General features: G+C 40.8%; 1 protein-coding gene across 1 annotated transcript in view; it reads left to right on the forward strand.

Annotated features, from left to right (window-relative positions):
* The window catches only part of cfap92 (cilia and flagella associated protein 92 (putative)), a 126,594-nt gene that overhangs the window by 83,032 nt on the left and 31,254 nt on the right, over positions 1–12,308 (forward strand). The window contains exon 10 of the mRNA XM_073072156.1: positions 4,670–5,628. Within this exon, the coding sequence (XP_072928257.1) occupies positions 4,670–5,628 (959 nt within the window). The remainder of the gene's footprint in view (positions 1–4,669; positions 5,629–12,308) is intronic.

Here is a 12,308-nt window from a genome sequence, read left to right on the forward strand (position 1 = left end):
TCACACCATGGAATCCTCTTAAAGATTATGCTGGTCTGTTGGAACTTAGCAGTGAAATGACTGCAGGCCCTCTCATCTCCGTTTATTCAGCCATCTCTCATAACTCAGGTTCCTAATTTCTGACATCAGTGGATGTTTTTCTTCGATTTGCTAAGTAGAAGTTAGAAATGGAACCAACTTAACATAATTGTTGATGTTTTAATTGGACAGAAACTGCGCTGAAGTCAGTTATGAAGTTGCAGCCTAGTCCAGTCTCCTCTCTCTGTTACCTAAGAACATAAGAAATAGGAGCAGGAGTAGGCCATCCGGCCCATCGAGCCTGCTCCGCCATTCAGTGAGACCTGCCCAGAGTCTAGAGAGTTTTGATAAATGATTACCAATGCATCTACTATAACCTCCACCAATTCCTTCAGCACCCTGGGATGCATCCCATCAGCACCAGGGGACTTATCTACCTTCAGGCTCTCTAGTTTGCTCATCACTATCTCTTTAGTGACAGTGATTTTATTGAGGTCCACACCTCCCATTTCGTACATAACGTCCTTCTTTGGCATATTAGACATGCCCTCCACCGTGAAGACCAAAACAAAATAGTCGTTGATTGTGCACATTGTTCTGATGGTTTGAGTTGGCCGTCCGCCAGTCTCCCAAATCACTTTCTTGCATCAGGTCCTATAATACTATTTAGATTACTTTGTACAAAACTTATTATGCTTGCCTAACCTCACAAATTTATGTTGATACTGAATTGGTCCAGTCTGTTTAAGCTCTTCACCAGTTACCCGTCTCTCTTGTTATAAACAGTACTTCACGGTTTATTGTCCATAGAGTTGTGTCACTTTTGTCACTGGCTCACTTCAAAGTCATTAACATACCATGCAAACTAAAACTGTAGAAATGCAGAGATGATCGCTGTAAATTCAAGTAGCGGTAGGGCCTATATTTTTGAGGTGTCATGCTATGTCACTTTGCCTTGGGTATCTGTCCCAATTTTAAAGTACCAGTTCAAAATTCACCTTATAACAGTACTCCCGTTCACTATTCACTGCCCTTTCACAGAGAAATAGCTTGGGATATTTCCTGTATGCAACATAATATATTATATAAATACAATTTCATGTAATGGTATCACCTTCTAATATTTTTCAGAAAAAAACAATGGATATATCAGTGTTTTCCTCAAACAGATGATTTTAAGTAGCAGCAGTGGAATATTACAATTTGAAGGGGTGGAGAATGCAGAAGGATAGATAGATAGATAGATAGATACTTTATTCATCCCCATGGGGAAATTCAACTTTTTTCCAATGTCCCATACACTTGTTGTAGCAAAACTAATTACATACAATACTTAACTCAGTAAAAAATATGATATGCATCTAAATCACTATCTCAAAAAGCATTAATAATAGCTTTTAAAAAGTTCTTAAGTCCTGGCGGTTGAATTGTAAAGCCTAATGGCATTGGGGAGTATTGACCTCTTCATCCTGTCTGAGGAGCATTGCATCGATAGTAACCTGTCGCTGAAACTGCTTCTCTGTCTCTGGATGGTGCTATGTAGAGGATGTTCAGAGTTTTCCATAATTGACCGTAGCCTACTCAGCGCCCTTCGCTCAGCTACCGATGTTAGGAAATCAGTAGACAAACCTTTGTCAGGTTTAAACAAAGTGAGAAAAACCTGTTAAAATCCTGGGATTTATAGAGATACAGAGTTCCAAGGCAGGGTTTTTTAAAATTGAGAGTCTGATTACTTCAGTTCTGACCGCCACTCTTTAGGAAGGATGTCAATGTGAAAGTAGAGATTTACTAAAATGCTGCCAGGAATGAGAGATCCGTTTCTCGGAGAGACCAGGAAACTGAACTTTTCTCCTTTAGCAGAGGGAAGATTAAAGGGAAATCACTGGAGGAACCAGCTACAAACTGGGTAACTGCTTTCCAGCACAATCCAAACATCTCTTCACATAATTGTCTGCCTGATGCTAAAGTTTTCTTCCCTTGTCACATTACCTTGTGCAATATACAACCATGCAGTGGTTTCACCATAGGTTTGACTATCCCCTCATTGTCTCATTTCCATTTGAGAAACGAGACGTGCAAGAATAGGATATGGTCATTTGTCCTCCAGTGTGATTGTGGTTGCATTCTCATACAGCAAATTCTACTGAAGTAGGAAATGCTTCTAAATGTTATCAATTTGCTGTTGTAAAAGTTTCATTTTAAACAGCACAGAACTAGTATGGCACTGAGATGCTCCACCAGTCATGGCCAGTCATCCTTTAAAAGGTACAACTCAGAAGGAAAAACAATTAGAAAAATTGGGGAAATACATCAATCTGAAAAAAAAATCGCTTTAAGGAAATTCCATAAAGTTCCGGCACTGGAAATAAACTGTTACAATCTGGAAATTAGCTATTGGCCTTGGACCATTTAACCACAGACAGGGAAGTGGCTGGTGAAATCCTGTCCAAAGCAAATGGAAAAATGTGTAAGGCACAATAAAACATTCAAACATGATTGGTGGCTCCATTTCAGGAAGAACACTTTGGCTTTTTTTAAAATAGCCTGCTGAAAAACAGAACTTTGCACCAAATGAGGCGAGTTTTCCAGCAGCTCTTGCTCCCCTACCCCAGCGCGATTAATACTGGAAAATATAGACTCCTGGACACTCTTCAATCAGGAAAGTAGATTATAATTATTTTGCATTTTCTGTGGCTTATCATCACCACTTTATTTAAAGTCCCAATGCTCTGTTAATTCTTTGCTTAAAATTCCAGTGAAGTCTGTGAGCTTTGATGGAGTTGTTCCCATTCCGTGATGGAAGTGCATTGGTAAACCTGTGTAACAGATCCAGAAATAGATTCATAGAGTTATAGAAAAGTACAGCACAGAAACAGGCCCTTCAGCCCATCTAGTCTGTGCTGAACCTTTGAAACTGCCTAGTCCCATCGGCCTGCATCTAGAGCATAGGCCTCCATACCCCCTACCATCCATGTACCTATCCAAACTTCTCTTAAATGTTGAATTTGAGCTTGCAGTCACCACTTGTGCTGGCAGCTCGTTCCACATTCTTATGACCCTCTGAGTGAAGAAGTATCCCCTCATGTTGCCCTTAAACTTTTCACCTTTCACTCTTAACCCATGACTTCTATTTGTAGTACCACCCAACCTCAGTGGAAAAAGCCTGCTTGCGTTTATCCGATCTATACCCCTTTATAATTTTATATTCCTCTATCAAGTCCCCTCTCAATCTTCTTCTTTTCAAGGAATAAAGTCCCAACCTATTCAATCTCTCCATATAACTCAGGTCCTCCAGACCCAGCCATGTCCTTGTAAATCTTCTCTGTACTCTTTCAACCTTGTTTACAACTTTCCTGCAGGTGACCAAAAGTGCACACAGTACTCCAAATAGACAACTTCAACATAACATCCCATTTCCTGTACTCAATACTTTGATTTATGAAGGCCAATGCCAGTGTATCATTGTTGACAAGAATGGACAAAAATCTAGCTGGTTAAATGCTGCAGATGCCGGAGGCTGAAATAAAATGGAAAATGCTGGATATACTCAGCTGGTCAGATAGTGTCTTTGGAGAGAGGAAAAGTTAAGATTCAGGTTAATAATCTGTTGGATCAAAATAATATAGTTAATTTTAAATGTACATTGCTTCTCATCATTGAACAAGGATTTTTGGCAAATTAATAATTATATGGGAAAAACAGTGAGTTAAGTGGAGAATGGAAAGTAGACTGTATTCAATCTATTTACACACTTGATTATTCAATCTAGTACCTCTGGTTGTATATCCATTACTGAAGTGTATATTTTATAAGTCTTAATTATCGATACTTCAAGAACAGTGTGAAGTGGTTCATTTTGGTAGGTCAAATGTGATGGCAGAATATAGTGTTAATGGTAAGACTCTTGGCAGTGTGGAGGATCAGAGGGATCTTGGGGTCCGAGTCCATAGGACGCTCAAAACAGCTGCGCAGGTTGACTCTGTGGTTAAGAAAGCTTACGGTGTATTGGCCTTCATCAATCGTGGAATTGAATTTAGGAGCCGAGAGGTAATGTTGCAGTTATATAGGACGCTGGTCACATCCCACTTGGAGTACTGTGCTCAGTTCTGGTCGCCTCACTACAAGAAGGATGTGGAAGCCATAGAAAGGGTGCAGAGGAGATTTACAAGGATGTTGCCTGGATTGGGGAGCATGCCTTATGAGAATAGGTTGAGTGAACTCGGCCTTTTCTCCTTGGAGAGACAGAGGATGAGAGGTGACCTGATAGAGGTGTATAAGATGATGATAGGCATTGATCATGTGGATAGTCAGAGGCTTTTTCCCAGGGCTGAAATGGTTGCCACAAGAGGACACAGGTTTAAGGTGCAGGTGAGTAGATACAGAGGAGATGTCAGGGATGTTTTTTACTCAGAGAGTGGTGAGTGTATGAAATGGGCTGCTGGCAATGGTGGTGGAGGCAGACACGATGGTGTCTTTTAAGAGACTTTTGGACAGGTACATGGAGCTTAGAAAAGTAGAGGGCTATAGGTAAGCCTAGTAATTTCTAAGGTAAGAACATGTTAAGCACAGCTTTGTGGGCTGAAGGGCCTGTATTGTGCTGTAGGTTTTCTATGTTTCTAATAATAATTTTCTTTAATGTTTCCTTTCTAAGGAAAGATGCGGCCCTGTTTACTGTCAGTATCAGCTGTTTGATTTGCCTTGTCATCAGACTAGAGGAAGAGAACATGGGGCAGACGTGTCCTTCAAGGATGTAAATGTGATTCTGACTGGGACCATCAATCCAGATAAACTCAGAGAGTATTTCCATGGGCCCCCACTCGTGATCGAGGTCCACGACCGTGACAGGAAGCCAAAAGCCCAGGCCCAACCGCCGGCATTGTTTGGTACTGAACCTGAAGATAGCAAACTGAGCAACATCAGCCTTGTTAGTAATAAGCGAACTGTTCATGACCCCTTCGTGGATGCCGATAAAGCTTGGGATCCTTACGGCATTGCTAAGCTGAATTTTTCAGAACTGGTATATGGTGAAACATGCTTAAACCTTGCTCTGTCAATACAGAACAGCAGTTTGCCAGATCCAACAGGGTATCAAAGGGACGGATTGGGCGGACGTATCCTAGGTGTTGCAGGAGCGGTTGATGGACCCGAGGGCCAGCCATTACCAAAAGGACATTATTTGGAATCAAACTCCATGCTTCATGTGAGAGTGCAACTCGCTTACCCTTTATCACGAAGGGGTGAGTCCTCATTGAACGAAGAGTGCCAATTTGGTCGGATAATATACATTTTTGATTATAATAATAGGACCTTTCTTCACAGTCTACTTGAGCAAGTTAGTTCAATTAATTCGCTAGCTCTTTGCTTGGATTCACAGTCGAGTGGAAAAGGAAGTGAAGATGGATCGGTGGATGCGGAACTTCATCCAGATTCTGAACCAAACCCCAGTTCCAATCTGGATAGTGTTTCAATTTATAATGTGCATGCTGGTTCCGTTTCCAATTTGAATGTGGTGACAGGTTTCCATGTAATGGATGGAATAATTCACCTCTTTGTTTTGGAGGGACTGAAGAACAAAGGTCTCAGAGCATTGTGGAAAAAGCTGCCTATCAGGTGAGATGATTCAGCGCATCGTGCTAAATTTATAAAACTGTAAAGACAGAATCTCTACCTCCACCGCGCACCCCACCCCCCCACCCCCGGTCTTTCCTCAGGGATTGCTCTCTGCATGTTTCTCTTGTCCATCTGCCCCTCCCCACTGATCCTCCTCCTGCCTGCAAGTGGCCAAAGTGCTACATCTGTCTATTCACCTCCATCCACAGCCACAAACAGACCTTCCAGCTGAGTCAAAACTTCACCTGTGAATCTGCCGGGGTCATCTATTGTATTTGTTTCTCCAGATGTGGCCTCCTCATCATTGGTGAGACGCATCATAAATTGGGGGACCGCTTTGTTGAGCACCTCTGCTCCATCCACCAGAAGCTGAATTTCCCCATAGCCAAAATTTAAATTCCAGTTCCCATCCCCATTCTGCCATGACAGTCCATGACCTCCTCTTGTGCCTTGATGAGGCATCCCTCCAGGTGGAGGATCAATATCTTATTTTCAGTCTGGGTAGCCTCCAACCTGATGGCATGAATATCAGTTTCTCCTTCCAGTTAAAAAAAAAAATCCCCTCCCATTCCCCTCTTCTTCTGTTCATCTCCCCCTGGTGTCCCTCCTCCTTCCCTTTCTCCTATGGTCCACTCTCCTCTCCTATCAGATTCTTTCTTCTCTAGCCTTTACCTTTCCCACCCATCTGGCTTCATCTATCACCTTCTAGTGATCCTCCTTCCCTTCCCCTACCTTTTTATTCTCACATCTTCCCCTTTCTTTTCAGTCATGAAGAAGTGTCTTGCCAAAAACGTCAAGTTTGTTTGTTTCCATGGATGCTGCCTAACCTGCTGAGTTCCTCCAGCATTTTATGCATGTTGCTCAAAATTTCTAAACAGTTAATTTTGAAATACATATCCAAAATATCAAAAGACTGCTGACAATTACCGGTAATAACTTAATAAAAGGGTGAAGATGCTGTCTTTAAAAATAGTCTTTTAGTAAATCAAGTCATGGAATCCAGGAGGTTTTACCATGAGTGGAAGAAAGTGCATTGTGTCTAGAAAGATATTCCCAATCTTCTTAGTTCATTGTTAATAGATAACGAGTGTTTAGTAGAACATCACATTTTAAAAGGTTACTGTCTGTGATTGTTTTTGTAGGAGGTCAATCCTAACCTGCTTAGCAGTTGCTTCAGGGTCCATGGAAATAGGCTGCGGGGGAATGAGATATGTTCCATGGTGGAATGTGAAAAGTAGTTCCCTTATAACAAACAAGAGAAAATCTGCAGATGCTGGAAATCCAGAGCAACCCACACAAAATGCTGGAGGAGCTCAGCAGGCCAGGCAGCATCTGTGGAAAAAAGTATGTCGACAGTACTTTTTTCCATAGATGCTGTCTGGCCTGCTGAGTTCCTCCTGCGTTTTGTATGTGTTCTCCTCAGAACAGCTTCTCTTTCAAGTGTCATGTTGATAATTTCTCAGGTAGAAAGAGCTGTACAATCTTTAATTTGAAGAATGCATTGTTGAGTTCACTGTTCTTCCAGTCAGGAGAAAAATTTGACACATAAAGCAACCTTGGCAAAGAACTGCCCTGTTATGAGAAACATCATCACAGTCAGAGTAAGAAGGCATGGTGTATCAGGGTCAGACTTATTATCACTGACCTACATTGCGAAATTTGTTGCTACGTGGGAGCAGTACAGTGCAAAACATAAAAGTTACTGCAAGTTCCAACAGATGAATAAACAAATGGTGCAAAAGAGGAATATTGAGGGTACATGGGCAGTTCAGAAATCTGATGGCAGAAGGGAAGAAGATGTTCCTAAAACATAGCGTGCTGGTCTTCCAGCTCCTGCATGTCCTCCCCAGAAGAGGCATGCTCCGGGTGGTGAGCGTCCTTAATGCTGGACATGGTCCTTTTGGAGGTACCACCTTTTGAAGGTCCTCGATGGTGCGTTGGGTAGTGCCGGTGATGAAGCTGACTGGATCTACAACCATCTGCAGCTTCTTTCAATCCTGCACATTGGAGCTTCCACACTGGGCAGTTGACGTAACCAGTCAAAATGCTCTGCACCGTATATCTGTAAAGTTTTGCTAGTCTTCTTGATTGCATCGATATGTTGACCCGGGATAGATCCTCCGAGATGTTGATGCTCAAGCACTTGAAGCTGCTCACCCTTTCCACTGCTGACTCCTCAATAAGGACTGGTGTACGTTCCCCCAACGTCCCTTTCCTGAAATCCATAATCAAATTCCATGGTCTTGTCAACATTGCGTGCACGTTTACTGTTGCAAACCACTCAAACAACCAGTCTATCTCACTCCTATGCACTTCTTTTGCCACCATCTGAGATTTTACCTACAACAGCAGCAAATTTATAGATGGAATTTGACTGTGCTTAGTCGCAAGTCATAAGTGTAGGGAGAGAGCAGTGCAGTGGGCTAAGCATTCATCTTTGAGGTGGTGCCTGTGTTGATCGTCAGCAAGGAGGAGATCCACACAAACTATGCTCTCCTGATGAGGAAACTGAGGATCAGGTCACAAAGAGATGTACAGGGTCCCAAGTTTTGAAATTTTACATAAATACTTTAATTTTACAAATGTTAATTTGTTGGATAAATAGGGACTAGGATCATTCATCAACAGAAGCTTGACATGCATGTGTTGAATTCGGTTTTGCACCATGAGTAATTGCTATGATGAAAAATGAGATGTTGATATGAAGCAAGATTCATACAGGTTGACCAACACAAATCTGAAACGATTGGGACAAAACCCAAGTGATCGGATTAGCGATTTTGCCAAATCACAGATGGTTAGATTAGGATTAAATAAATGAACACCTCTAACCCATTTGATGATCGTCTCATGTCCGCTGGTGCGAACGTGGCCCAAGTGCGGAGTGAGGGACACTGACGCGGGTTGATAGTTCACAGACTTTAAGGGAAAGAAAACAATAAACGCTGGGCCAAACAGGGCTGTTAACTAAAACTCCCAAATGGAAAACGAAGCCGACACTGTGGCTGAAATGAACAACTAAGAATTAAACAAATACCGCTAGTCTTCAGATTCAGTTGAGTCAACAGTACAATTTCTCAGGCAAGGCGGAATTCAGAAAGCTAAGTGTGGCTGTGTCCATGTCCAAGTCTCGACAAAAACTACGACAGAATGAATGGAGTTGCATGCTATCACAATGAAACAATAATTAGCTGACGCGTGCATATTCACGAGCACAATTGCCAAATCTGATGCGCTGCCGAGTCTGTGGTTGTGACGCCTCACCCTTGAATAATAAAGAAAGAAGAAATGACAAATGAAAAGCAAGTGAAGTTTATTGAAGTACAGTGCGGGCAAAATATCTTGCAAGGTATGTGTATTTACTTACATCAGAAGGTTGGTTAACTGCCACTTCCAGAGTAAGGAGATGGATTGTACAATTAAGCAGAATTACTTGTCTGAAAGTGGGGGGTCATCAGGATTGTCTTGCGTTTCATCTGGAAAGACCATTGAATCTTCAGGATCTGGTGGTGGTGATGAAGTTGGTGCAACGTCTTCAAGAACTGGTGATGGGAACACATCTGAGCTGAAGTTGACGGCACTGAATTTTCAAGTGTTGACTTCCATCTTGCACTTTTCATAGTTATTTTTCTGAACAAATCCTGCAAGCTAACCTGTTTCAAGTATTTTGGTCTTTCTTTGAGTGCCAAGTTCAGTTTCATTTCTACTATTCCATTATTAATGTTTTTCTTCAGGGGCTGCAGATGTCACTATTTATTGTCTATCTCTCCTTACCCCTGGGAGGTGTCAGGACCCCACCGTAGTTGTGGATTTGAAGTCGCATAAGCCAAACAAGTCAAGGACAGCAGATTTCCTTTCCTGGAGCATGTCAGTGAAACAGATGGGCTTTTACATGAATTCAATAGTTCTGTGGTTGCATTTTACTGAGACCAGCTTTTGTTTCAAAACATTCCATATTTATCTGATTATATGAATTAACATTTCCCACAGTGAAATTCAAACTTGGATCTCTAGGTCAGTGTATACTGTAGCTCCTAATCCAGTAATGGAAAGTCACTGGGTCATTCAAAGCCAGATGTACTTGTTTACATGCATTGTTATTTTAACATTAAATGCATACACTTCCTGTTACAGAAAATTACTTCCTTGTTGATATAATTGTTTCACCTTCTGGCATGATGAATTACCATGAGCAGATTTCCTATTATATCTTATGGCAGTGAAATCACAGAGTTAAAAAGAGAACATAATTTTTCAATTGTTCCATTGACTGAAATGTAAGCTAGCAGAAACTGGAGTGACCATGGTGAATAATTGTAAATGGAGGTGACTTTATGGACATTACAGAAAGTGTAATGGTTACTTTGGGGCAGGGTGGCCATAGCTGGGAACTAAATATTCCAGAGTAGGGAATATTTTGGAAGCACAGGCAAAATTCAAGTCAAGTTTATTGTCATTTAACTATATACATGTATGCCGTTGAACAAGATGATGTTTCTCTGGACTGGGGTATAAAGCACAGTAGTATACGTGACACACATATAACACACTATAACTTGGCAAAGTAAGAGTTAAATCTACAGATGAATAACACATAAATAAACAACGTAAAGAGCACAAATTAAATATTGTAGGGTACAGAACAAGTTAACTGGTAACAGCTCAAATACAAATTACCTAAAGGAAGAAGCTGTTTCCTATCCTGACTGCTGTTGTCTTTGGAATCTCCTGCCTGATGGTAGAAAGTCAAAGAGGATGCTTGATGGATGGGTGGGATCCTGAATAATACTAAGGGCTCCTGAAAAGGAAAATGAAATGGTGTTATTATTAATATGCATCATTATTACAGTGGTTAGAAAGGATCTTGTCATGAATTATAGTTAGAGTCAGTGTGGGTGACGTTAGAGAACATAGGTGGAAGTTGGTTTTAGGCCTCTAAGCAGTAATTATATAAAGCACTATATAAATTTGAAAATTGAAATAGCTGCAGCAGTATTATAAAATAACCATTGGGGCTTTAATCTACATATGGACTAGAAAAATCAAAATGACATTACCAATAGAGAATGAATTGCTGCAGTTGAAATGAAATAGATTTTTTAAATTAGTGCATTGGGGAACAGGAGGGAATAAGTTGTTTGTGGTCAGAAAGAGTTAGCTAATAACCTTATTGTTGTAAAGAGACCACAAGGAAAAAAAAGTGACCGTAATATAAAAGAATTTAACATGATCACTTTTGAATTTAATCTGAAACCAGGGGTTTCACAGTGGAAAAAAAAAAGAAGCTATAAAAATCTGAAGGTAAACTGTCTGGTGGGTTGGTAAACTGCATTGACTAGACTGACGATGGCAAGCATTTTATATATTTTAAAAAAAGGATTTGCAACAAATATACATTTCTTTCTAATTGTGAAAAGTAACAAGAAAAAATAGTCCAACCAGGGATTACAGGAAAAGTTAAAGAAAACAACTTGGGACTGCTATTTTAAAAAAGCAATAAACCCAAGGTTTGGAAGTGTTTTGGAACTCAGCAAAGGGTGACCAAGAAATGATAAATTTGAATTAAAGCTCATGAGTAAAATAGCAAGAACAATAAAAGATAGAGTGTAGAAGTTTCTGTAGATGTGTATGTGAGAGACTAGAATGGGAAAAAGTGTGTTCCTTACACGTAGAGATATGAGAATTTACTATGGAGAGTAAAGGAATTAGTAAGTGGAACAACCAAAGCTAGACCACCAACAAACCAAGGGTCCAAACCAAGGTGTGGGAGAAGTGGATTTGAATTCATGGGAAATTGGCACCAGTACTGGGGAAGGAGGGCGCTGTACCAATGGGACCTGCTCCACCTGAACTGTGATGGGACCTGGATCCTAGCGAATTGCACAACTATGGCTGTGGATAGGGCTTTCAACTAAATAGTAGGGGGGAGGGTTCAACAGATTGGAGAAGTATGGATACAGTAAAGAAGAAAAGTGTGGATAAGTATAAAGAAAAAACAAAAGATGATAAAAGTAAGAGTGAAGAAAAGTCAAGTCCAAAAGAGAAAACGGTTACAAGATTTTAAAACACAATGAGTGCCCATAGTATCTGAAACAAGGTCAGTGAGCTTGTGGCTCAAATCAGTATAAAGAGGTATGATTTAGAGACCATTACAGAGACGTGGTTGCGGGGTGGAGAGGGTTGGGAATTAAATATCCAAGGATATCAGGTAATACGGAAGGATAGGTTGGAAGGTAAGGGAGGTGGGGTAGTGTTCTTATTTAAAGATGAGATCAGGGCAATAGTGAGAGAATATAAGATCTAAAGAGCAGAATGTTGAATCAGATTAGGAATTGTAAAGGGATAAAATCACTGGTGGGAGTTGTCTATCAGCCACCGAATAATAACATTACTGTGGCACAGGCAATAATCAGAGACATATCTGAGGTATGTAAGAATGGAACAGCAGTTATCATGGGGGACTTTAACTTACACATTGAGTGAATCAAGTTGATCGAGGCAGTCTTCATAGAATGCATCCATGATTGCTTTCTTGAACAGCATGTTACTGAACCTACAAGGGAACGTGCTATCTTAGTTCTGGTCCTGTGCGATGAGACAGGTAAAATTAGAGATCTTGTAGTTTGGGATCCTCTCGGAAAGAGTGATCACAGTATGATTGAATTTCTCATACGAATGGA

This window comes from Hemitrygon akajei, chromosome 19 (genome assembly GCF_048418815.1).
Source record: "Hemitrygon akajei chromosome 19, sHemAka1.3, whole genome shotgun sequence".
NCBI lineage: Eukaryota > Metazoa > Chordata > Chondrichthyes > Myliobatiformes > Dasyatidae > Hemitrygon > Hemitrygon akajei.